This window comes from Danio rerio, chromosome 15, assembly GCF_052040795.2.
Source record: "Danio rerio strain M-AB ecotype USA chromosome 15, GRCz13ab, whole genome shotgun sequence".
In the NCBI taxonomy this organism is placed as follows: domain Eukaryota; kingdom Metazoa; phylum Chordata; class Actinopteri; order Cypriniformes; family Danionidae; genus Danio; species Danio rerio.
In genome coordinates this window covers 9,075,704-9,102,892 of record NC_141035.1, presented here as the reverse complement: position 1 = coordinate 9,102,892, position 27,189 = coordinate 9,075,704, and the positions used below count along the sequence as shown (strand labels likewise).

General features: G+C 39.2%; 2 protein-coding genes across 16 annotated transcripts in view; one reads left to right on the top strand and one right to left on the bottom strand.

The window, feature by feature from the left end:
- Window positions 1-27,189, bottom strand: part of cadm2b (cell adhesion molecule 2b) — a 462,115-nt gene that overhangs the window by 125,122 nt on the left and 309,804 nt on the right.
- On the top strand, window positions 18,524-23,737 carry LOC147833584 (uncharacterized). 6 transcript variants are annotated; one of them, XR_015509032.1, is made up of 4 exons: window positions 18,524-20,247; window positions 20,369-21,006; window positions 21,062-21,364; window positions 21,417-22,781. XR_015509032.1 is itself a non-coding variant. In XM_087283701.1 (3 exons), the coding sequence occupies exons 1-3, from the start codon at window positions 19,333-19,335 to the stop codon at window positions 21,762-21,764; spliced, it is 2,325 nt and encodes a 774-aa protein (XP_087139827.1). In that variant the 5' UTR covers window positions 18,524-19,332; the 3' UTR covers window positions 21,765-22,775. The 6 variants fall into 6 exon arrangements, 4 of the variants coding, with proteins under 4 accessions (XP_087139827.1, XP_087139828.1, XP_087139829.1 ...); XR_015509033.1 differs by having other exon boundaries at window positions 21,062-21,380; window positions 21,430-22,739; XM_087283701.1 differs by having other exon boundaries at window positions 18,524-21,006; window positions 21,417-22,775.

The window sequence follows — 27,189 nt, the reverse complement described above, 5'->3', positions numbered from 1 at the left end:
GTGAACTTAATACACTTACTGATATAGCAAAACCACTGTGACATGACATGACTATGTTTTAGCTTAATTTTTTTTAGTGCAGCGTGAATAAATGTTTTACTGAAATTATACATTTTGCATCAAGTGCATTTAGCTATGAGTTTGTGATGTATTTTTTATTGAATTTATGTGTAGTTTACTAAGTTTCAAAATAACACTGCCCCTCTTTGTTTAATATTATTACAGAGAAAACATCCTAATCAATTGAAAAACTACTCAAAATAAAAGTATTGCCCCCCTTTGAGACAGTGAGGTAAATCACATGAAAGTCAGCTGATTTTTTTTTACTACGTTTTTTTACTACTTTTTTAATTATCTGTGCCATTTTGAACATTTGAGTTTGAGACTTTTTGTTCAATTTCTATCTATTTTGTTCTGCCATTTTGAAACATTGAGGTGTTTAATTTACTATCTATATTAGGAAATAAAACCTTTTTTAGTGTCCTTTGAGCCTACATTCAGTATGAGTAAAATACTTAAGTTCTTTTAAAATTGGATACTTTAATACTTTTACTCAAGTCTTATTGGAATTGGTGACTTGTAACTTGTAATGGAGTAATTTTTACAGTAAGGTATCTGTACTTTTACTCAAGTATGGTTTTCAGGTACTCTTTACACCTCTGTAAACGAGTTAGCATTTTAGCAGTTCCCTCATCTCAAAGTTAATGGGTATGTTTGAATGGGATTTTGGTTAAATCGCTAAAATAAGGTCCGTAGCTTTCACAAACTCATTTTGTGTTCATGTTTTATTTTAAGACATAAAACACATCAGTTACATTCCATTCTTGGTATTTTAATTAATTATGCTTATTTAAAAGATGTTGGTTGCTAACAAATTAATAAATGGGACTACAGGCGATGTCGGCGACATTATAAGTTATACATTTGTTGATTTGGCATTTCCCAAATCCATTGCTCCAATGAACATTCGCAAACTGTATCGCAAATTTGTATGCTTGCAACTACAACTCTGGAGGTGTAGTTAGAAGCTTTCCTTACTGTGTTCTAGGATTTTTTTCATTTCCTAATAAATGATACATATTACATTTCATTTCTTAATAAATCACCTTATTATTTATCTATATGATTTATATTTGATATTAGAAAACATGTGATTTTATGTTTTAGAATAAAATATGTAATGTTCTCAACTCAAATGAGTGTCCTTCTTGCTGTGAGGCGACAGTGCTAACCATTTGTCATCGGTATGCAGAGGAATGATCTGCTTTTAATGCTGCAGGTGTGAGAGATGGCTGTGTGGCACTTTGAGTGCTCTGAGGTGTGGGAGAGACCATTGACGAAGAGTAATGTTAGGAACGGTACACATAAGTGTCTCTAAAAATCTCCAGTAACACCTAAAAGCATTTGCTAGTCGCTTTTTAAAAAATGTTCTGAAAACGAAAGGAGTCTGAAATTTTGCTAAGTTAGAAACACTGGCTGGTTGAAGCACAGTGTATTGATTGAAGCGCTCATACCTCGCATAGGTGCAGTACGGAAGGAACGTTCCGTTATTCATGGGGGCCTCCGGGTTTGAAAAGAAGTAATAACGTTTAAAACTTAACAGTTATAGACAGATTTTACAACATACGATAGAAAATGTATAAAAAAGCTATATGATAAATATATTCTTCATGGCATTGGTCAGGGCCCCCTAATTCCCTGATGCCCTAAACGCCTGCTTACCGTGCTTATTGGTTAAGTCCGCTCCTACAAAGAGAAGCGCTTTGAATTCATAAAATAAAATCACTTACACCAAGAGGAATAAATGAGGAATTGGGTCTTCCAGTGCTTCTTTAATGATTTAACATTTATCTACAATCATGGATTTTGAGTGTAGCCATAATGAAATAAATCATTAATTCATTCATTCATTTTCTGCCGCTTTTCCGGGGTCAAGTCTGGGGCGCAGACACTTCCTCCAGCTTCTCCAAGGGGATCCTGAGGTGTTCGCAGGCCAGCCAAGAGACATAGTCCCTCCAGCGTGTCCTGGGTCTTTCCCAAGGCCTCCTCCAAGTGGGACATGCCTGGAACACCACCCTAGGTCGCGTCCAGGAGGCATTCGAAACAGATGCCCGAGCCACCTCAACTGACTTCTCTCGATGTGGAGCAGCAGCTGCTCTACTCCGAGCTCCTCCCGGGAGTCAGAGCTCCTCACCCTATCCATAAGAGTGCTCCCTGCCACCCTTCGAAGGAAACTCATTTCGGCCATTTGTATTTGTGTTTACGGTCATGACCCAAAGCTCATGACCATAGGTGAGAGTAGGAACGTAGATTGTTGAATGCCTTATGAGTACAATGACATCAAGGACCATGACGTCGCCCAGTATGGTGCAGCTGGGGCCGGTTTTATTCCCACGGAACCCGACTGGACTTAGCCTGAAGGAGTGACGTGGAACCATCCTCCCGCAGGCCCACCACCTGCGGGGGGAGCCGTAAGGGGCCGGTGCATTGTAGAACGGGTGGTGGTCAAAGGTTAGAACCACGACAACCCAATTGAACTGAGAAACTGGCTATTGGGACATAAATTAAATCATGACATGAAAATAGATTTTTTTTATATTTTCCACTGTCGAAATTGCTTTGTACAAATTGACGAAAACATGAAGAAGTGAATGATGATCATTTAACCATTGTTTTTAGAAGTGAGGCAAATATTCCTTATGTTGTTCGCTTTATTAAAATGAAAATGAGATTGGTCTTAACTACTGAGTAGTCGTCTAGTTGATGACGTGATGTAATTGGCTATGGAAAAGGAGAATGGAGTTGTAGGATTGTGTTACACACTAAAGAAGCCATTTCAACCGAAACGTCTGTGTTTTGCATCCCATAAGAATGTAAAAAAGCTATATAAAGCAGCGTGTGAATGATGACCTTTTAAGTAAAATATTTATTAGAAAGTTTAATTATATATTAATGCATAAAACACTTCCTATTATGGCGATAAAATAATATATACCAATAAATAACACAACATTTTCACAAAGTATCCACTTCTATTTACAGCTAAATCCCAGGAACTGTAAAGTAGCTCGTAAATCAGCGTGTTAGCATGCATGAAATTATTCACAAGCTAATACTCTGTCTCGTGGCAGTAGGGGATCACTGTGTGGGCCTCCCAAAAGCGCCAGGCACTGCTGAGTTCTCCTGAAGGTGACATTGGGATCTGTCTCATTCAAGGCCCACATGCTATGGACGCGTTGTACCGACCGCGGTGTCGACTGCCTCCTTCATTATTCCAGATCAACATGAGCACATGAGGTGTGAGGTGTGCTCGAAACTGACATGGAGTGTGAATGTTAAATAGTGATGCTGGCTGACAAATCAAGTGATTAAACCGAGAGGAAGCAGAAACGAATCAAGAGGAAGGTCAGAAAAGACATTGGGATTATAGTGTTTTGCCTTCATTACCAGCAGTGGAGCTGTTTAAAGGAGAAGTGTGCCATTTTTCAAAGTTAAAACACTGTCTCCTGTTCAAAGTTAATTGAGTTCCGCGGGGATGATGGATTTTTGTAGGCCAAAACCCTATAACTAGGTGGTGTTATGGTACTTCTGGTTCCATCATCCTGAAGTGAATGGGTTTTATGAATGATTATTTGGTCTAATGCCTTAAAGTATAGTTCATTATCTGCCGCATAAAACATATGCCAGAGTAATTGGTGGTTCATTCTGCTGTGGTGACCCCTGACTAATTGAAAGTGTGAGTGAGTAAGTTGGTTTGGAACAAGAGTGAGTAAATGGTGAGTATCTTTTCATTTTTTGGTTGAATTTAATGTATCTGTTTACATTAAATCTGTGATGCTATAGGTTCTTCAGAATTTACTGTGGGACGATATGCCTGGTTCATAAAAAATAAAAAAATAAATAAAATAAATAACAATGGCATGACCAGAAAATGTAAAAATAGAGGTGAATTTTATTCCCAGTGCACCATAAAATGTCCAGTGGCAAAAATTATATGCAGTATGTACAGATGTCCATTAAAAAAACCAAATGACCAAAACAACAAAATAAAAATAACAAAGAAACAAACACTTAATATTTATTTAAATATATAAACGGCAGCGCAGTGGTGCAGTGGGTAGCGTTCTCGCCCCACAGCAAAAATGTCACTGGTTCAAGCCTTGGCTGGGCATTTCTGTTTGGAGTTTGCATGTCCTTGCTGTGTTCGCGTGGTTTTCCTCCGGGTGACCGGTCTCCCTCACAATCCAAAGACATGCAATATAGGTAAACTGGGTTAACTAGATTGTCCATTGTGTTTCCCAGTGATGGGTTGCAGATGTGTAAATGTGTGTAAAACATACAGTTGAAGTCAGAATTATTAGCCCCCCTTTGAATTTTTCTTTCTTTTTTAAATATTTCCTAAATTATGTTTAACAGAGCAAGGAAAATTTCACAGTATGTCTGATAATATTTTTTCTTCTGGACAAAGTCTTATTTGTTTTATGTCAGCTGGAATGAAAAGCAGTTTTTAATTTTTAAAGAATCCTTTTAGGGACAAAATTATTAGCCCCTTTAGGCTATTTTTTTTCAGACAGTCTGCAGAACAAACCATTGTTATACAATAACTTCCCTAATTACCCTAACCTGCCTAGGTAACGTAATTAACCTAGTTAAGCCTTTAAATGTCACTTTAAGCTGTATAGAAGTGTCTTGAAAAAAATCTAGTAAAATATTATTTACTGTAATCATGGCAAAAATAAAATAAATCCATTATTAAAGATGAGTTATTAAAACTATTATGTTTAGAAATGTGTTGAAAAAATCTGCTCTCCGTTAAATAAAAATTGGGGAAAAAATTAAACAAGGGGGTGAATAATTCAGGAGGGCTAATAATTCTGACTTCAACTGTGTGTTGGATAAGTTGCCAGTTCATTCCGCTGTGGCGACCCTCGATTAATAAAGGGGTTAAGCCTAAAAGAAAATTAATGAATGATATATACAAACGAGTATCTTCAGTATACACAAAAGAAAGGACGCTCTCTGACTTGGTAAACAAGCCCCAAATGGGAGTCTGGCTTCCCCTTTTATAGTCCATGCTCCACCCCCTACCTGAAGGGTACCAATAACAGGTAAGTATAAACTTCTATATTGTTATCTATGTTACAATATAACATAAAAAAATAAGTAATTAATACTGAAAATCGAAATATCCAAACTGTAAATCAAATCATACATAAAATCACTTATCTAAACAGTTGCTGTCTCTCTTCATTGCAGACATAAATCCCCATGCCCCCTCCCGGTGGGACCAAGTCATTGTTTGGCAAGTCACAAGTAAGTCTCAATTCATTGCCCTCAAGTCCCGAGTCAAGTCCCGAGTCAAGACAGGCAAGTCCCGAGTCAAGTCCCAAGTCAAAGGCAACAAGTCTCAAGTCAAGTCCAAAGTCCTATAGTTTGATTTTCGAGTCTTTTCGAGTCTTTTTAACAGAAAAATAAAATTTAAACAGATTATGTATGGCTGTAAGATCTGTATTTAATAAACAAACCTTTTTTTAATGAAAGAACATTGCTTAGATATATAAAGATACAAATGTAATTTTCTGAAAAAGTGCTAAACAGTGCTGCGTCTCGTCTACACAGCCTATTGCACAAGAATGAGTTCCACCAAAAAAAGAGTCCATTTTGCCTCACATCCCACAGAAATTGCAGGTCTACTGCTGTCTAGTTCATTAAGTTTAGTTGTGCTATGTTATGTCTTCAGTGATCAACTTGTGATTAACTAAAACTACATAAACAACCTCAATGAGGCAGCAGTAGACCAACAACTCCTGTATGCTGCAAAGTAAAATTGAGTGAAATTGGTATTTTGTCAATTGAATCTCGTGTGTGCTAAAGAGATGGAGATGCAAATCTGTCTAGCAGCAATGTAAAATGGTAGCAAATATTCTAAATGAAGTAGGCTACTTCATACAAACAATAACATTGTTTTCTTCACATAACAATGAAGAACTTTGCTCTCTACCTTGTGTGATGCTCGTGCACCGATTTCCTCTGTGGACAAAACTGCTTGCGAGCTCTCAAATATACGCTGCTCACGCCCAAATTTTCTCCCTCTCAAATATGCACTGCTCACACACACATTTTCCTGCGCGCTCTCAGAGATTATATATAGAATTTGTGTCTTGTGTTTCCTCTTCCTTTTGTGCTTTTTGATATGATTTATATTGAGGCACTATTTATTAACAAAAACCAAAATACTAAAATAGACTTACATATTAAATTTTTAATCTAATAAACCATAACATTTTGGCTGTATGTTTTATGATGAGATATTTCCAGTTTCAAACACTTAAAGACACAGATAATAGAGGTTGGATGTAAAGAATGCATTTTGTTTTACAAACATTTATTAAACATCCAAAAGGTTCACTATACTAATCAAATAAAAAACATTTAAACAAAAAAATATAACTAACGCAAGCAGAATTGTAACTGTGATAAAAATAAGGAAAAACTTGATTAGGTATTATAGCCTACTGTACTATTCACTCTTTAAATAAATCTCATTATCAATCCCATTTTATCATGGCAACTAAAATAAAGTGAACTAGTCTCTGCTGTCTTCCACATTATTGATGAGATTGTGGAGGACATTTTCCATGTCATTCTCTTCATTTTGAGGAAAAGCTGTTCCACAGGGCCCCTGAACACATCTATTGGCATGGACAGGGTTTTGTACAGTACTATAGTAAAGTACTTTAATTAATCTGTTGGGGTAATATTATAGTTGCTATGGTAACACAAGTGTAATATAAACAAATGACCCAGTGCTGTAGTTTTTTTTACAGTATTGGGTATATTATACTACAATTCACCACACTTTACTGTAGTAAAACTACACTCTGTATTTCATTTTATTAGTTCACTATTCTTAATACTACAGTATGCTGAAGCATTCATTAACAACTTGTAAATAATACTAGGCTTAAACATAGGCAGTATACCTAACTCTCAAAAACACTAGTATTTATTATAGAATTTACCTTAACCTCATAGTTTTTCGTGTATTGTTACTAAATAGTTTAGCAATATATAAACCATATCAACATTCTGGAATAATCAATTTATCAGGAGGATCTCTGGAGAGCAAAAGCAGGAAAATTATGAAGCGCTAGTGTGGACAAAACTCAAGCAAACGCAGAGAGACTGAATACGCGCGTGAGAGACCAGCAAATCAGATTGAAGTACCTGCCCACTGGTGAAAGTAATGTCAGAGCCAATCAGATTTTTCTTTCTTTTCATAAAGAACGGGGTTCGAATCCCACTTAGGCACTTGTAAACAATCATTTTAGAACATTTTGTCAAAAATCCCTACTGAAAAAACAGCTTAAACCAGCCTAGGCTGTTTGGCTGGTTTTAGAGGGGTTTTGGCCATTTCGAGGCTGGTTTCCAGCCATTTCCAGCCTGGTCTTAGCTGGTCAGGCTGGGAGATGACCAGCTAAAACCAGCTATGTCCAGCTTAAACCAGGCTGGTCAAGCTGGTTTTAGCTGGATTTTGCTGGTCAGTTTCCAGCCTGACCAGCTAAGACCAGGCTGGAAATGGCTGGAAACCAGCCTGGAAATGACCAAAACCCCTCTAAAACCAGCCTGGTCGACCAGCTAAAACCAGCTTACCAGCCTAGGCTGGCTGTAGCTGGATTTTTCTGCAGGGATATTGTTATGTTTAACCATTTATTAGAGCCACAAAGTATCTAAAACTTGTTTTCATGTTTGAATAGCCAATAAATGTGCTTAATAAATTAAAATAGAAATACCCACAGTGAAACAGTTATATAAATTTAAATATTAGTTTAAATAAATTCATAGTGGTTTTAAATATCTTTTAATATGTAAAGTAGAGAAGTTCACATTCAACAAACTGAATAAAACAAGTCTTCGTTTTTAGTTTATTTAAAAACAATTACAAATGGAGTAATTCAACTCACAATTAAATGATCTCATTGAGTGATGGAATAAAAAGGTAAAACTTTAATTGAATGATCAGTCAAGTGTTTCCAAATGAAATCTGTTAAAATAAGAGTCCTACAAAACAGGAACAAAGACACTCATGAAACAAAATGTGATTGTTATTTTTTTTTTTTTTTATTAGATGGTTGGTTTTAAGTACTTTAAAAATAGTAGATAATCCTTAAATATAGAGGGGGAAATACAGAAAAACAAACAAACAGAAATTCAACAATATATATGCATTACATTACAATCTCGCAATAAAAAATTTAATTAAAAACCATATAGAGGACTAAAATATTGCTAAGAGGCATAACATCAACAATAATAAAAATACCTTTAAGGTTTTAAATACTAAATAAAATTAATAGTATTAATCCAAAATATGAAAAATGTAACACTTTACAATAAGGTTGTATTAATTAATTAAGTTTATGCATGTACTAATGTGAACAAACAATGCAGTGCAGTTCATTACAGTATTCATTATTTTATGCTTTAATTAATGGAAATAAAATTATTGGTTAAATCTTGTTAACTCACAGTGCATTAACATTAATGTTAACAAGCATAACTTTAAATTGTAATAATGCAATAGTAAATGTTAAACTATAATTAATATAGGTTTAGAAGTATAGTTCATTATTAGTTCATGTTAGTACATAGATTAACTAAAGAAACCTTATTGCAAAATGTCACCAGAAAATAACAAAAAACTTTTTTTTTTTTTTTTTTTTTTTTTACAGTTTTAAGAGCTTTAAAAATAAATTATATATCTAGTTATTATGGCATGTAATTAATGTTACTACTAATTAAATAGTTAGAAAATACTGTCAGAGGATGTGCAAAACACAAAGATAAAACATAATATGCGCATTGACACAAACCACCAAATGCAAAAACATAAATTAAAGCCATGTTCATTCATAATTATATGATATAAATCACAAGAGGGTAAATTTGGTTTAAAAAAAACTGAAGTTCATTGACTTATACACAACAGTAAGACAATGCTTTTGCACAACAGTAACACATTGCGAGTAGTAAAGTCTCTTACCTTTGACAGATGTTGTAAATCCGCTGAATAAAACAAAAGGAGCAGATCGCGGATGTGTTTATTTCACTCTCCGAGTCAGAAGGAAAATGGCATCTTCAAATTTCCCGCTGGTGCAAAAACACGGAAGTGCGCCACAAAGCGCTAGTGGTCGAAAGTATGCGTGCATGCTCTCTGTCACACACGCACACACACACAGAGATAGAGCGTTCTGTGTCAACATACTTTTTATCTTTGGGCTTTTTATAGAAAGTAGCAAGTCTTTACAAGTCAATAGGCGCAAGTCCAAGTGAAAGTCCGAGTCATTTATGTTCAAGTCCAAGTCGAGTTGCAAGTCTTTTGATATTTTGTCAAGTCGAGTCTGAAGTCATCAAATTCATGACTCGAGTCTGACTCGAGTCCAAGTCACATGACTCGAGTCCACACCTCTGCCCCCTCCACACAAAAAAAATGATGGTTTGGTCAGACTTTGTATGCATTTTGCCACCATAGCATGGCCATGACTTCATAAGCTCACGCCGATCACTCAATCGGTTTGGCAAGCACAACGTGGAAGTCGGACTACTCCCGCACATTTAAACAAGACAAAACTTTAAAAAACAATCTATGTGTGGTGTATCTGGAGAAATGTATGCAGTAATGAGGTGGTGGTGTGTGGAAAGTCCCTGACTCATCAGGAAACTTAAAGTACTGCCATTCCCAGCTGTGAAGATTAGTTCTTCACATCACCTACCCCTTCTCCAAACCACGGCAGCTGTTGATGCTGTATCTTGAATTTGTACAGCTGGAGTGCTAAGTATTACTTTGTAATGGTCCTTCATTGTATAAAGTCACGATACCCGATGGTCCATCTCAAGGTGAATGTGAATTGAGGTAAGTGACGGTGTGTTTATGTGTGAGTGTATGCGCCAACACTATCGTTCCCAGCGGTGAAGCTTGAGTTCAAAATCTGTTTACTTCAAGCTTAAAAAATTAGCAGTTTTTGTTCAGGGGACCATATTTTTGTTTTGTCAATCACCGCAATGCTGTGCGGGTATCTACAATTGAGACGTGTAAGTCTGTGTGGTCATATCAAAACATTGCTATCTATGTGTGAGCATTCAAACCATTCCTGGACTCTATCTCAGTTCTACAACCCTTTCAATTTTCTCTTTATTTCTCTCTCTCTCTGTATAGGCAACACAGATGTCTGTCTGTCCTTAGACTCCACAAATCTCCCCAGTTCTGCTTTAGTAAGTCCTCAACCTGCTTTCAACATGGCCTTCCACTCCTCTGACTCCGACCTGTCCATCCACATTTTAGGTCACTCCTTGATCCATCTGCTTCCACCTTAATCCTTAGTTTGATTTGTATTTTAATTCCATTTAAGGTGCACTTACATTTACCCCTTGTTCAGTGCAACATAATTTGGGGGCTCGGCCGGGATATTTTTTCCACCATCAAGAAAGTCTGATGCCAGTGCTATTGTTGGTTTAGACCTGGTTTGTCTATTGAGCCTTTTAGGAACTGTTTTGCTTTTCCACCATCCAGAAATCCTTGTAGAGATTGGTCTAGCATCACAAGATTGCATCCCATCTTTCCCAGCAACACAAACGTGGAATATCCAAATGCAGACACGGGCATCAATGATGCATTGCTACGAATTGTAAAATCATTACGAACCTGTTCAGCATCCAAACAATGAGTTCATGCAGCATGCCATAATGTTTATAGATGGAGAATACTTGGCAGAATAACATGTTGATGCACCGTGCTATAATTGGAATATATAGTAGAGACTAAAGATTAGAAGCAATATTGTGTTTAGCATTATGTTCCGCTGCCATTTCCAATATGCTGCACAAAACAGTGGATGTGCTTTAGATATTTGAGTCCACAGCTCTATCATGGAAGGTGGATCACTCAGCCCCAAGGGTTTACCTTGGCCCTATAACCCTTCTGCTCAACCTTGGTTCCATACTCCCTTTTCTCCACCAAGGTCTACAGGTCTACAGCAATGGTCTCAAACTCAATTCCTGCAGAGCCACAGGTCTGGACAGTTTAGCTCCAATCACATCCAACTCACACAATGTCTCTAGTAGTCTTGAACACCTTGATTAGTTGTTTAATAAGGGTTGGAGCAAAACTGTCCAGATCTGCAGCCCTCCAGGAATCGAGTTTGAGACTCGTGATCTATAGACTTCCCTTATTCATCCAGCCTTACATTCATTCATTGATCTACCTTGATCATGTACTTTCACTACTGAGGCTCCACCTTTTCTGCCAAGTTACTTCATTATGGATTCACATTAAGTGAAATATAACATGAAGGACAAAATGTATTCATGCCTATTATGCAACAGGTTAATTTTATAATTTCAACTGATATACAAGTGATTGGCTAAGGAAAATAAAGACTTCGGTGTTGGCTGTGCGTCATTCATCACTACACTATTTGTACTGTTCTTACATGTGAAATATCACAGAAATGTTGTTAATTTGACTACACCTTTACTGAGACTTTGAGGTGCAGAAATGACACTACTCTACAATAATGTTAGAGTTTCTTATACTAATGCACAAAATCCACCTGGTTTTAGAGGGGTTTTAGCCATTTCCAGACTGGTTTCCAGCCATTTTCAGCCTGGTCTTAGCTAGTCAGGCTGGAAAATGACCAGCTAAAACTAACTAAAATCAGCTTGACCAGCCTGGTTTAAACTGGACACAGCTGGTTTTGGCTGGGCTACCAGCCTGGTTAGGCTGGTCAAGCTGGTTTTAACTGGTCATCTCCCAGCCTGACCAGCTGAGTCCAGGCTGGAAATAGCTGGAAACCAGCTTGGAAAGGACCAACCCCCTATTAAACCAGGCTGGTCAACCAGCTAAAACCAGCCAACCAGCCTATGCTGATTTAAGCTGTTTTTTTTAGCAGGGTTTTACCACATTTTCAGATTTAACACATTCACCCGCTTTTTGGAACTGTTCTTCACTGGACTCGAATCCCGTCATCGTGATCAACTCCTCTCTGCATCTCAAGTCCACCGGCGTACACAAAAAGCTAGCTGGGCAAACTGGTAAAAGTTTTTTACTCAGAAACTCAATGTTATCCAGAAGTATATTAGCATAGAAAAAACTTTAAAAATAGTAACAGTCTTTACAATAAGTACATATGTATTATTAATTTTACTACGACAATAAACTATTGAGCTTTTTATGATGTGTTCTTTAAAGGTTCTTTAATGCTGTGTTTACACCAGATGCAGGACGCTCAAATAAATTGCACTATTTGTGCGTATATAGAAGCATGAACAATTTGAGTATACTCGCTTCATTCGCTTGTCAAATTCCCTTCACAATAGATGTGCATTTGCATCATGGGCAGCACTTCTGTCCACCCGGTGACTCTAGCTTCAATGCTAAATGGCTAACGTGGATTTTATTGAGAGAATAGCTTAGTTTATGTGCTTTAGGAAGGTTAAAACTGTGTACTTATTTATTTGGTGCCACTAGAGTCCACTAGATCCTTTGAGAGGTGCATCAACTCCTCCAGAAACTATACCTGGATGATAAAGGCTTTAGTGCTTCCGACTGAGCCAAGCCCAGTTTGATGAGCTGTTGTCTAGTGTCAGCAAGAGGATTTCCCCTCGGGACACCAACAACAGGCGCTATGTCATAATCATGCCCCTACAAGAGAAAACTCCTGATTGATTAACACTGCGCGAATGTCCAGAAGTTCAGATTTTCCACAGTAACTAGTCAGCTAGCTCAAGTAACATTGTATTGAACATCTTAGTTACAGGGATAGTTTACCCTACAAAAAAAAAAAAAAAAAAAAAAAATATATATATATATATATATATATATATATATATATATATATATATATATATATATATATATATATAAAATTTACTCATCCTTTACTTGTTCCAAACCTGTTCGACTTTCTTTCTGCTTTTAAGCACAAAAGAAGATATTTTGAAAGAATTATGTAACTATTGACTACTTTAGTAGGAAAAATAAATACTTTGGAAGTCTATGGCAACAGGTTTTCAGCTTTCTTCAAAATATCTTCTAGAGAAACAAGTAAATATTTGGAAGTAATTTAACAGTGAGTAAATATATCATTTTGGGTTAACTATCCCTTCAAAACCTGTCAAATAATAATAATAAAAAAAATAGCAATGTCATTTAAACAACCCAAAGAGACCCTGAATTCAGCAATATATGTAAATGCTAGACACATTTTTTTCGCTATTACTTTTATGGCTTGAAACTCAGATCTCCTTGAACTATTTATACTGCCACTCTCTTTTGCCAAGAAAATAAAGGAAGACGTTTGTGTTGGAGCTGTTAAACACTTGTCCCTGTGGGAGCAAACGCTGCTGTGCTGGTACAGGTGTACGGTGGGTCAGCAGCTTACGTTTCACATTTTAGACCCAAACCACTTAAAGCAGATCCCAGATCAGCTATTTGCTCAATTTGGTCGTTTATTACAACAGGGCAAAGCTTCTACATCAGTTAAATACTGCCTAAAGGGCTTTTTTGTGTAGTTGTGGCCTTTAAATGCAGTAGGCTGACCTGATATTATGGAGGGAAATGCACCATTATATAAAAAGCTGTTAAGCAACTAAAGATCAGTCATTATTCATCTAAGTCAGGGGCTGATATTGATTCTGCTAGTGCTAATATATGTGTTTTCATAAATACAACAGCTTTTGACAAGTAGAAGTGATACTAAATACATTTTTGGATGCATTTAAGTTTACATAATAGTAATGCAAAGTGCTTAATATCTTATGGGCAGATTTTTTGAAATTTTAATTGTGAATGTAAATGTAACACCAAGTCAGGGTACAATGATGAGGATTCATGTGCAGTTTAATAATAAAGAGTAGTCAGGCAGGCAATGGTCAAACAGGTACAAACAGGAGCATAAGGGAAATCCAAAGAGCATAGTCAAAAACAACAAAATTGTCAGGACAGTGGCAAAACAACATTACCGGTAAACAGGACAAGGCACATTTCAGTACAGTGGTGAGATCCAGAACTGCAAGGATCCAAGCATGATCCAAACCATCCAGGTCATGTGACTGAAGTGTTTTGAAACACCCAGTCACATGATTAAAACAATTCAAAGCATTAGTCATTTCAGAAGCGATTCAAGACCTTGCGAATCTGCATTTGACTGCCAGGATTGGAACAAGAAAAATCTTATTTAGCCTAGTGAACCATGTGTGTGCACAGAGTACCAGTGCTGCAAACAGGTTTGAATCATGACTTGTACAAATACTAAACATGACTTGATGTCTTTTAATAATGTAACATTTTTATGACCAAAACAATACAGATTTATTCTCAAAGTGTTCAATCGGATTTCAGACCAATGTTAAAAGAAAACTTTTTTTAAAAGAGCATTTTAAAATAGCGACTATAGCTGCATCATCCTGAATTTGAAACCATTATCTCTGCTTGCTAGTTTGAAGCTCTCACCGCTTCACTAAATCCCTTAAAACCTCACCTCTACAATGTGGGGTTTAATACCTCAATTTGCTTTACTGTTTCTTTGCTGAAGTTGTTCCAGAGCAATACATAAAATGTCCACTAGGTGTCACTGTAGAGACAGGCTTCGAAACGTTTGGAAGTTTTGACACATTTTCGTCAACTGTTTCAGTGTTTTATGAAGCCTTGCTTTGCCCACCACTATCAAAACCGCAGCAGGAAAACCAAGGAAAAATGCTTCACATGGAAAACAAGACTCAACAATGTGTGTGTGAGTGAGGTGTATTTTCAGTTCTGGTAATCAGTCTTTACAAGCTTCAACTGTGTGTTTACAATCAAGGGAGATCTGGGCTAGGTGAGTGGAGGAAATGTTCATTGAGGGCAGGGAATGAAGTTATGATAGTGCATGTGTGCAGCAATCTGCAAGACCAAGTTTGCTGGTAATCTTGAGTACTAGCACAAAGTATATTAACAAATGAATCAAACAGCTACTTATGGATACTTTCTTTTACTTTAAAGCACATTTTAAAATAAGCACACATATTCTGATGTGCCGACTAACAAAGTACTTTACTGTTTTGTGCAATTAAAAATACATTTAAATACATGACAAGCCAAGTATAGTTACAATAAAAACAACACTAGTTTACCACAAATGATTGTCAATAAACATAATAACAATATAACAGACGTCATTTTGGAATTTTTTTACTTTTATTTACTTAAAATGGAATAGAATTTTTCAAATGGTTGATTAATTGTATTTTAAATCAATTTAGGCAGTGGTGAATTTATTTTATTGCAATTAAAATGTGACCAATGCTTTATTCTATATTCTTTTCCTTTGCACACAAAAAATACTAAAATGTCTTGTTTTTCTCACAAGAGATTTTATTTACTGTCAAATTATCTGTTCACTTTAACTGTCACCGTAACTGACATTCTCAATATAGTTAGCTTTTTGTAACTTGTTTTTAACAGCATAGCTTGATTACTCAGCTTCGGAGCAGCTTTATTGAATCAACTTAAACACTCAGATTTCTCAGTAGAGAATTAAAGTGCCGACATATCTCATAAACACTTGTGCTTAGGTTGTGCAGGAAGCAGAAATAAAAGAAAAAAATGACTGAACCAAACATCCAGAAAGAGCTTTTTTTCTGTTTCAGCTGACTGCACTACATAATGGAAATCACTCGTTGATGAATGACCAGAAAGCAGCCAAGCAAGCCACTGTAGAATACATTGTATGCTTTGGGCACCACCAAAAAAAAAAAAAAAAAAAAAAAAAAGCTAACAAATAAACATTGAGCAGCCAGAGTAAACCATCTCAATTCATTACACAGTGATAACACCCCTCGATCTGGACTAATGTGTCTGAGTCGTGCTAAATATCTGGAGCTGTCGGCGATTCAAATCATGCTGTGTGAATTGAGTTTTGACTGAAAATAACATCAGCGATCGCCTACAGCCAATGAGAGAGCTGCATTGACTTGCATGTGTGTGTGTGTGTATAACTGCTGCAGGCCAGCGGGAGGCTGGGGGAGAAGTTAAAAGCGATCTTTTTCGGTTTATTTGGACCCACGAAATGGAGGAAAAACTAGTGGAGGTTTGACAGGACTCAGGAGCAACCGTGTCTGTTTGACGTTTAATACAGAAAGAAATTAGTTTATTATCAACGTTAAGGAGAAATGGCTAATTCCCTTTAAACCCAGGTGAGCAAATATGTACATGTTCTATCCCATTAAAGGCTTCTTTCTCATTATGTAGTTAATAACAAAAGATATAATACGTGTTTTTGGCTGTGAGACGTAGTTTGGACGACGTTGTCGGCGATTCTTCCTATAGTAAAGTCATGCAATGTGAATGTCCCTGTCACCGATCCATCTTGCAGTGTAAACAAAGCAGCGACGAAACGCTAGCCCAGATAGTCATGCAGTGTGACAACATCTGTGACACGACTACTTTGAAAATCATGCAGTCTGAACTCGGCATTAGAAATACTTATATGCTTTACATGTTTGTTTATATAACTGCTATTTTCATTCATAGCATGTCTTTTTGCACTGATGTTCAATATCTCTTGTTTAAATACACTATAAACAGCAGCTACGCTAATTGTTTTCTTTGTTCCCTATTTCCACCTGTGGATACTCATCCCGAGGCCTCTAGAGATTGTGCAGTGCCATTGATGTGATCCAAGACCTGTGAAGAGATGATGCCAACCATAGAGGACTTCTAGGACAACACATATGAAGAGATGATGCCAACCATAGAGGACTTCGAGGACAACTCATACAAGGAGATGAAGAGATAATGCCAACCATCGAGGACTTCTAGGACATCGCATAAACTAAATACACAATGCATTGAACTTTTTCACATAGACATCACCTTTATGCAATAAAAATGCAGGTTAACTATGTACATAATAACTTATATTTGATTGTAAATTTAACTTCATTTGATTGTAACGCAGTAATGTGCACCTTTTGTAAAGCTGCTTTAAAACAAAAATTATAGTAAAAACCGCTATACAAAGAAACTTGAATTGAATATACATTTTTTATTTCATATTATATACAGTTGAAGTCAGAATTATTAGCCTTCTGAATTATTAGCTTCCATGTATTTTCCCCAATTTTCAGAGGGAAGATGTTTTCAACACATTTCTAAACATAATAGTTTTAATAACTCATCTCTAATAATTGAGTTATTTTATCTTTGCCATGATGACACTAAATAATATTTGACTAGATATTTTTCAAGACACCTCTATACAGCTTAAAGTGACATTTAAAGGCTTAACTAGTTTAATTAGCTTAACTAGGCAGGTTAGGGTAATTAGGCAACGTATTGTATGATGATAGTTTGTTCTGTAGCCTATAAAAAAAATGGCTTAAAGGGCCTAATAATTTTGTCCTTAAAATAGTGTTTAAAAAAATAAAAACTGCTCTTATTCTAGCCGAAATAAAACAAATAAGACTTTCTCCAGAAGATAAAGTATTATCAGACATACTGTGAAAATTTTCTTGCTCTGTTAAACACCATTAGAGAAATATTTAACAAAGAAAAAAATATATATTCAAAGGGGGGCTAATAATTCTGACTTCAACTATATATACTGTACCTGGTCTAATGTATATACAGTTGAAGTCAGAATTACTAGCCCCCCTGAATTATTTGCCATCCTGTTTAATTTTTCCCCCCAATTTCTGTTTATTGGAGAGAAGATTTTTTTCAACACATTTCTGAACATAAAAGTTTTAATAACTCATTTCTAATAACTGATTTATTTTATCTTTGCCATGATGACAGTAAATAATATTTTACTAGATCTTTTTCAAGATACTTATATACAGCTTAAAGTGACATTTAAAGGCTTAACTAGGTTAATAAGGTGAACTAGGCAGGTTAGGGTAATTAGGCAAATTATTGTATAACGATGGTTTGTTCTGTAGACAATCGAAAAAACAAAAATAGCTATAATAGCAGGTTATTCCCATGATTATTTTTAAATGAAATTGTATGAAAAAAAAGAGGGAGAGGAACAAAAAAGTTATAATCTAATTGATGCAGTCTGTACACCTCATATCTTTTGGTTCTGTAAGAATTTTATGAGAAAAATGTCTAAATTGAAATAAAACTCAATTATATTGCAAGAGTTTTGTTTAACAGCATGAAATATATATATATATATATATATATATATATATATATATATATATATATATATATATATATATATATAAAGAAATTGAGCATGTTGAGAAATGTGCAAGAGTTGGTTCGAAAGAACGAATGATAGTACATTGTATATACTATTGTATATAAAGATTGTGTTTACTGCCAGACAAAAGTTTGCTGTCTATCCCAGTTGTAAGAGCAACAAATAATACTTAGATTTCTAGTGGATCATCTGTGGCAGAAGGTAGAATTTTCCAATCAATCATTTGTTGAACCACATCCCAATCCTGACAAATACTGCAGGAGACCTACTGGAACCTGTCAGGGTTCTGCCACTTTGGTCTTGTAAATTCTTGTTTTGGTGGCAGAGCTCTGACACTACTCCACGTCTGGTCCTGTTTCTGTCTCTGTGTGCGCGCGCGCGCCGTCGTGGGTGTACGCAGAGTGTGCGCGCTGCCACTTGATGTGGCCGCGCACGCTCTGCGTCCCTCAGACGCGCGCGCTCTTGTACTAGTGTTTGTGTTTGTTCTGTCAGCAGCGCGCTGCTTTATTCTCGGCGCCTCCGTCTAGTTGGTTTCAGTTTTGGTTGGCGCTGAGATGAAGCATGCGCGTTGCTTATGTGTGAGCGCACGGTAAGGTATTTATCTATCGTGTGCTCGTGTCTTGCGTCTCTTGTCAAAGCACGTGGCTTGGTGTTTACATTGTGGTCACGTGCTTTTGTCGTGTGCTTCAGTGTTGCGTTATGTGAGCGCATGGCTTGTATTGTCTCTCTGTGTCATGCGCTCTCCCGTCTATTGTCTAGTCCCACCCTCCTTGTTAACCCATATTTAGTTAATTGTGTTCACCTGTGTTTCAATTTACTTTTTGGCTTTATAATCCCCCTCATGTTTTCAGTCCTTTGTCAGTTCGTCGTCAATATTACTCTGTCTTGTTGTCTCCAGTCCTGTTTTGTCCTGCCAGCCCTGTCAAGTTTGTTTTTGCCTTTTTATTAATGTTTTCCCCTTCGGGGTAGTTTTGTTTTGCCTTTTATTTTTATTTGTAGTTTATAATAAATATTCCTTCATTTTTCTGCAATTGGGTCTGCACTCCTCTTTTTCCCTCACCGCCCGTGACAGTACGAACTGACCAAAATGAGGACCCAGCAGAAGGATGACTCCTTCCTCAGCCACATGCCACAGCTTCTCCGTCTGCATGCGCTGCGGCAACATGGCTCTGAGCTAAAGGAGTTTGCGGAGAGGTTCCGTATGGCAGCAGAGGGGCTTGGGTTCAATGACTGGGCTCTTTTGAATCTCCTGAACTTCGCTCTTGATAAACCCCTCTATCCTCTGCAGATACAGAGATTGGTGGGCTACTCGTACAAACAGTTTGTGGACCATATGGTTAATCAAGTTGCCCATGAATGTCGTCAGGAGAGAATCTGCTCTGTTCTTCCACCAACAGACCAACCTGAACCCAGCTCACTGCTGCCTCCCACAGAGAAGAGGAAACTGAGGAGGAGGAACAGGTCTTCCTCTATTGTTACCCCTCTATTGGTGACGGAACCTGCTGCAGCCCACCCAGCTACAACACTGGCTGCAGCATCACCCAGTGAAGCACCCGCAACAGACACTGCATCAGTCCAGCAGGCAGTGGAGTATGCTGCAGTGTCTGAAGAGGTGGCCAGCTTCCCGCCACCCAGACCAAGGAAGCGTCGGAGGAGAAAGGGCTCCTCCACCACAACGGCTCCAGCCCCTGAGCGCCCTCCAGTGTCGGCTCCAGCCCCTGAGCGCCCTCCAGTGTCGGCTCCAGCCCCTGAGCGCCCTCCAGTGTCGGCTCCAGCCCCTGAGCGCCCTCCAGTGTCGGCTCCAGCCCCTGAGCGCCCTCCAGTGTCGGCTCCAGCCCCTGAGCGCCCTCCAGTGTCGGCTCCAGCCCCTGAGCGCCCTCCAGTGTCGGCTCCAGCCCCTGAGCGCCCTCCAGTGTCGGCTCCAGCCCCTGAGCGCCCTCCAGTGTCGGCTCCAGCCCCTGAGCGCCCTCCAGTGTCGGCTCCAGCCCCTGAGCGCCCTCCAGTGTCGGCTCCAGCCCCTGAGCGCCCTCCAGTGTCGGCTCCAGCCCCTGAGCGCCCTCCAGTGTCGGCTCCAGCCCCTGAGCGCCCTCCAGTGTCGGCTCCTGCCCCTGAGCGCCCTCCAGTGTCGGCTCCTGCCCCTGAGCGCCCTCCAGTGTCGGCTCCAGCCCCTGAGCGTCCCTCAGTGCCGGTCCCAGTCCGGCTCCTTGCCCTGCCGGCACCACCCAGACGTCTTGCCCAGCCGGCCCCAGCCCGGCTCCTTGCCCTGCCGGCGCCACCCAGACGTCTTGCCCAGCCGGCCCCAGCCCGGCTCCTTGCCCTGCCGGCGCCACCCAGACGTCTTGCCCAGCCGGCCCCAGCCCGGCTCCTTGCCCTGCCGGCGCCACCCAGACGTCTCGCCCTGCCGGCGCCACCCAGACGTCTCGCCCTGCCGGCGCCACCCAGACGTCTCGCCCTGCCGGCGCCACCCAGACGTCTCGCCCTGCCGGCGCCACCCAGACGTCTAGCCCTGCCGGCACCAGCCCGGCTCCTTGCCCTGCCGGCGCCACCCAGACGTCTTGCCCAGCCGGCCCCAGCCCGGCTCCTTGCCCTGCCGGCGCCACCCAGACGTCTTGCCCAGCCGGCCCCAGCCCGGTCCCTTGCCCTGCCGGCACCACCCAGACGTCTTTCCCAGCCGGCCCCAGCCCGGCTCCTTGCCCTGCCGGCACCACCCAGACGTCTTGCCCTGCCGGCCCCAGCCCGGCTCCTTGCCCTGCCGGCCCCAGCCCGGCTCCTTGCCCTGCCGGCACCACCCAGACGTCTTGCCCAGCCGGCCCCAGCCCGGCTCCTTGCCCTGCCGGCACCAGCCCGGCTCCTTGCCCTGCCGGCGCCACCCAGACGTCTTGCCCTGCCGGCGCCACCCAGACGTCTTGCCCAGCCGGCCCCAGCCCGGCTCCTTGCCCTGCCGGCGCCACCCAGACGTCTCGCCCTGCCGGCGCCACCCAGACGTCTCGCCCTGCCGGCGCCACCCAGACGTCTCGCCCTGCCGGCGCCACCCAGACGTCTCGCCCTGCCGGCGCCACCCAGACGTCTCGCCCAGCCGGCGCCACCCAGACGTCTCGCCCAGCCGGCGCCACCCAGACGTCTCGCCCAGCCGGCGCCACCCAGACGTCTCGCCCAGCCGGCGCCACCCAGACGTCTCGCCCAGCCGGCCCCAGCTCGGCTCCCTGCCCTGCCGGCGCCACCCAGACGTCTCGCCCTGCCGGTCCCAGCCCGGCGCCTCGCCCTGCCGGCTCCCCTCTGGTCTCCAGCCCTGCCGGCTCCCCTCTGGTCTCCAGCCCAGCCGGCTCCCCACAGGCCTCCAGCCCAGCCGGCTCCCCACCAACCTCCTGCCTTGTCTCCCCTGATAGACTCTCCCTGGGTCGTCCCTCCTGCTCCTCCCTGGTGTTCCCTCCCTGCACCCTGGACGGACCCTCCGGCTCCACCCTGGCTCCCTGCCGGGGCCCCCGACCCACTGAATCCACCCTGGACTGTCCCTCCTGATCCTCCCTGGTCTTGCCCTCCCATCCCTCCCTTGTTTGTCTTGTTGAGTCCGGCTTGGCTTCCCTCCCTCCCCCCCTTCATGTCGTCTTGCCTGTTCACCCCCCTGTCTTGTGTCTGTTGATGTTGCCTGTTTTGTTGTCTTGTATTGTTTCTTGTCTGTCTTGTACCTTGTTGGATGTTCCCTTTAGGGACGCCAGGTGGCGTCCCTTTTGGGGGGGGCTAGTGTCAGGGTTCTGCCACTTTGGTCTTGTAAATTCTTGTTTTGGTGGCAGAGCTCTGACACTACTCCACGTCTGGTCCTGTTTCTGTCTCTGTGTGCGCGCGCGCGCCGTCGTGGGTGTACGCAGAGTGTGCGCGCTGCCACTTGATGTGGCCGCGCACGCTCTGCGTCCCTCAGACGCGCGCGCTCTTGTACTAGTGTTTGTGTTTGTTCTGTCAGCAGCGCGCTGCTTTATTCTCGGCGCCTCCGTCTAGTTGGTTTCAGTTTTGGTTGGCGCTGAGATGAAGCATGCGCGTTGCTTATGTGTGAGCGCACGGTAAGGTATTTATCTATCGTGTGCTCGTGTCTTGCGTCTCTTGTCAAAGCACGTGGCTTGGTGTTTACATTGTGGTCACGTGCTTTTGTCGTGTGCTTCAGTGTTGCGTTATGTGAGCGCATGGCTTGTATTGTCTCTCTGTGTCATGCGCTCTCCCGTCTATTGTCTAGTCCCACCCTCCTTGTTAACCCATATTTAGTTAATTGTGTTCACCTGTGTTTCAATTTACTTTTTGGCTTTATAATCCCCCTCATGTTTTCAGTCCTTTGTCAGTTCGTCGTCAATATTACTCTGTCTTGTTGTCTCCAGTCCTGTTTTGTCCTGCCAGCCCTGTCAAGTTTGTTTTTGCCTTTTTATTAATGTTTTCCCTTCGGGGTAGTTTTGTTTTGCCTTTTATTTTTATTTGTAGTTTATAATAAATATTCCTTCATTTTTCTGCAATTGGGTCTGCACTCCTCTTTTTCCCTCACCGCCCGTGACAGGAACCCGCATGGACCCAAGATTCTCACAGAAACCAGTTAAGTTTAATTCAACATCAACAGTCTGAGATATCAAGGAATTTGTGCTGCCCATTACATTCCAAGCCACAGGAGAGGGCAAATTCTTCAGCAGGATAGAAGCCTCCACATGAAAGTTTCTAGAAGCAAAGAAGGTCAAGGTGCTCCAGTATTGGCCAGCCCAATCACCAGACATGAACATTATTGAGCTCAAAACCCCCAACTCCATCGAAAAACACCCTTCGTAGTGAAATGTCTACTGAAACATTAAATACTGTTAATTTTTTTCCACACAAAAACATGTTAAATGTGAATATGTATAATAAATGTTATCTTACATTTTTTGGATAAATATCAAGTGAACTTTCCAAGGGTTGCCAATGTCGAGCGCCACCGTTTTAGAGATTTAACAAGTCTTATGATTTGTATTCGTATTTATTTAAAAAATAATAATTTTCCTGCTTGTTTAAACTATTTAAATTGAGATGAAGCAATACACTTCTTAAGTTTTTATGAGACAACTTAATTGTTTTATGTTCCACTTTTAATTTCAATCTACCACAAGGAGGAATTGTGTGAAACCCAACATTTTTCTATAGTGTTAAGAGTAAGAGCTTACTTCGTGTATGGAAATGGAATGCTGCTCTCTTGTTTCTAGTCTAGTATGACCTTTAATATTACCGTACAGTACCGTATATGGGGTCACAGCAGGTGTCTAAGTCAGATCCATCAAGGCATTTCTAGCGCATATATCTCTCAGATCAAAAGACAGCCGCTGAAAAACAAGTCGGCTGAACAGCTGTTATTTTTTTATTTGATTTACTTTTTTTCATATGTGCACTTATGATTAGGCCTTTGAAATGAAAGGCATGCTTATCTGATCAATTCCCTTTTCACAGTGAGTTTGTGGCTTTAAGCTGGAAGAAGATTAAATGAGAACTAATGCGAGAGGTAATATCATTTTGAATGTTATGTGATTGGTATGTCTGTCAACCTTTGCTGGGCACAGGAAAATTAAAATTCATTACTTGTGAAAGAGCCCCATGCTGAGGTAATGAGAGTGAGGATGAATTAGCTTTCATGCAAGGCTTCATTTTGGTATTAATACACGTGCGCTTGCACTCACACACACACACACACACACACACATACATGCTAAAACATGATCAAATGGCCTAAATGTACCAAAAACATCCAGAATTATTGGTTGAGAAGTCGTAACTTGATTAAATTCTATCAAATTGTGTCTTGCAGTTTCTACACGTTCTACTTTATAAATATTTTAGTGCTGGTACATGCACATTTTCAACAAAAACCTTTATTTTAATACTTGGACTATTTTGCAGGATTGTGGAGTCAAGTCAAGATTTCATGTACAAATCAAACTGTTGTGATATTCCGGTAACACTTTATAATAACTACACACTATAAATCATTTATTAAGCATTAGCAAATAGTGAATTCATTATCCGTTAAGCATTAACTCTACATTAATAAATGTTAGTAAGCAGTTTATAACTGCAGCTGCAAATGCTCTATTCTTGACTTATAACTACATTTAAAATGTGCTTAATAATTGTATTTTCATACTTAGTAAATTATTTATTTTTCATTAAGTATTGCATCATTTACAAACCAGTTGTATTTAAGAGTAAGAGATTTGAGGGTTTTTAGGATCATTCAGAATGAGTTAGTAAAGGATTAATAAACTATTAATATTAATGTTTATATGTCTTATTATTCAGGCATATATTAATGGTTACTATGTGTGTTAATAAATGCTTTATTAACTCAACTTCACCTAATTTTGTGACCTAATCTAAAGTGAGGACTATTCATGCTTTATAAATCCTTTTTAAATGACAAATAAAAGCTCAGTTAAATTCTAAACAGGAAAAATGACATTATCCATTCTTTTCCATTTCAATTAAAGATACACAAATGAAACTGTACTTCAAATAAAAAATAAATCTTTGCAACCTGATCTAAAATAAAATCACTGTAGAGTTTAAACATTACATTTCATTACATTGTTTAATTATTATATTGTTGTTTTATCCAGTTTTGTTGTATTTTGACACTCCTGTTATTCAGCAATGTTTAAACTTTACAGTAATTTTACATTTTAGAAAAGATTGCAAAGATTATAGTTCATTTGATTCTGAGCCTTTATTTGTCATTTAAAAGGGATTTATAAAGCATGAATAGTCCTCACTTTAGATTAGGTCACAAAACAGCATGAAGTTGAGTTAATAAAGCATTTATTAACATATTAGTTAACTATTAGTCTATGCCTGAATAATAAGACATATAAATGTTGATTTCAATAGTTTATTAATCATTTACTAACTCATTCTGAATGATCCTAAAAACCCTCAACTACTCTTAAATACAACTAGTTTGTAAATAATGCGATACTTAATTCAGTAATAAAAAAAATAATTTACTAAGTATGAAAATACAATTATTAAGCACATTATAAATATGGTTATAAGTCAAGAATGGAGCATTTGTAGCTGCAGTTATAAACTGCTTACTAACGTTTATTAATGTAGAGTTAATGCTTAACAGATAATGAATTCACTATTTGCTAATGCTTAATAAATTATTTATAGTTTGTAGTTATTATAAAGTGTTAACGATATTCCTTTTTAGCCCAATCTCTTGGGGAAATGTAACTGTTTTAAGTATTGTCAGAAATATGAAATTTGTACTCATTTGAACAATTCAAGCTCTACATTTTATTGTTTTTTTATTGCTTTAAATGTTTAAAATGTGAAAAGCTAATGTTGCAACATTTATATTTTAAATAAATTAAAAATTAAATAAATAAATAGAAAAAAAATTAAGTATGTCAATGAATGAATCAACCAACCAACCAACAAACAACCCAACCAACCAACAAACCAACAAACAACCCAACCAACCAATTATCATTATTATTATTAACATTCATACATTCATTCATTTTCTTTTCGGCTTAGTCCCTTTATTAATCCGGGGTCGCCACAGCGGAATGAAACGCCAACTTATCCAGCAAGTTTTTTAAACCAACCAACCAACCAAATCAACCAACCAACCAACCAACCAACCAACCAACCAACCAAGCAACAAATCATCATTATTTTTAACGTTTTGACATAAAATATCAATTTCATATATGTAATGTAATGCAATGTGTATTTATATAGCACATTTATGGTGTATGGCCATGCACCCAAAGCACTTCACAATCATGAGAGGGGGTCTCTCCACACCACCACCAGTGTGCAGCATCCACTTGGATGATGCGACGGCAGCCACAGGACAACAGCACCAGTGCGCTCACCACACACCAGCTATTGGTGGAGTGGAGACAGTGATAGAGCCAATTCGGTGGAAGGGGATGATTGGGAGGCCATGATCGTAAAGGCCGATAGAGGGACTTTGGCCAGGACACCGGGGTTACACCCTTGCTCTTTCACGACAAGTGCCATAGGATTTTTAATGACCACAGAGAGTCAGGACCTCAGTTTAACGTCTCATCCAAAAGACGGCGCCCACTGACAGTGTAGTGTCCCCTTCACTTTTACTGGGGCATTAGAACTCACACAGACCAAAGGTTGAGCACCCCCTTCTGGCCTCACTAACACCACTTCCAACAGTTCTCTAGTGGTCGCCCATCCAGGTACTGACCAGACTCAGCCCTGCTTAGCTTCAGTGAGTAACCGGTCTTGGGCTGCAGGGTGATATGGCTATGGCTATATGTATTATCTATGTATTATTAAAGTCTGTCAATAAATGAACCAACCAACCAACCAACCACCGATACAACAAACCAACAAATTATCATTATTATTTTTAACATTTTGACATAAAATATCAATTTCATATATTTTTTATTAAAGTCTGTCAATGAATGTACCAACCAATCAACCAATTATCATAAGTATTATTAACTCTAATTAATTAATTAGTTTGAGGAATATGATATTAAAAAAATATATGAATATTAAAAAATCTAAATAATATCATAGTTTCTTTCTAATCTTTTAAATTTTGTATAATGTCATTCATATAATTTATTTTTACATGCAAATAAGCATTATCTATTTAATAATTAAGCAGGCTAGGCAGAAAACAAATCTAGTATTACTTTAGTGTGATTCAGCACATTTTTAGATTTCAAAGCACATAATAATGGCCAAACAAGCAAGCAATTTAGCTATTTTTAATTTTTGTTTCTACATTCCGCTTGCCTAATTGTTTCCTTTTTTCAACAAGCACATAAAAAATGTGTTTTGCTATAATTTGTGTATATATTTTATTTATGATTTATGTAATTGTTTTTCAAAACATTTATAAATTATATTTTTCTGCAAATTATCATACTTTTTTTCAAATTTGATGTGT

Bases quoted from the DNA above. Each gene is read 5' to 3' on its own strand.
- LOC147833584 (XM_087283701.1), top strand. From the start codon at position 19,333: ATGAGGACCCAGCAGAAGGATGACTCCTTCCTCAGCCACATGCCACAG. The intron at 21,007-21,061 runs GCCCGGCTCCTT...AGCCGGCCCCAG, and splicing joins TCCTTGCCCTGCCGGCCCCA to CCCGGCTCCTTGCCCTGCCG. The intron at 21,365-21,416 runs GTCTCGCCCAGC...GGCGCCACCCAG, and splicing joins CCAGCCGGCGCCACCCAGAC to ACGTCTCGCCCAGCCGGCCC.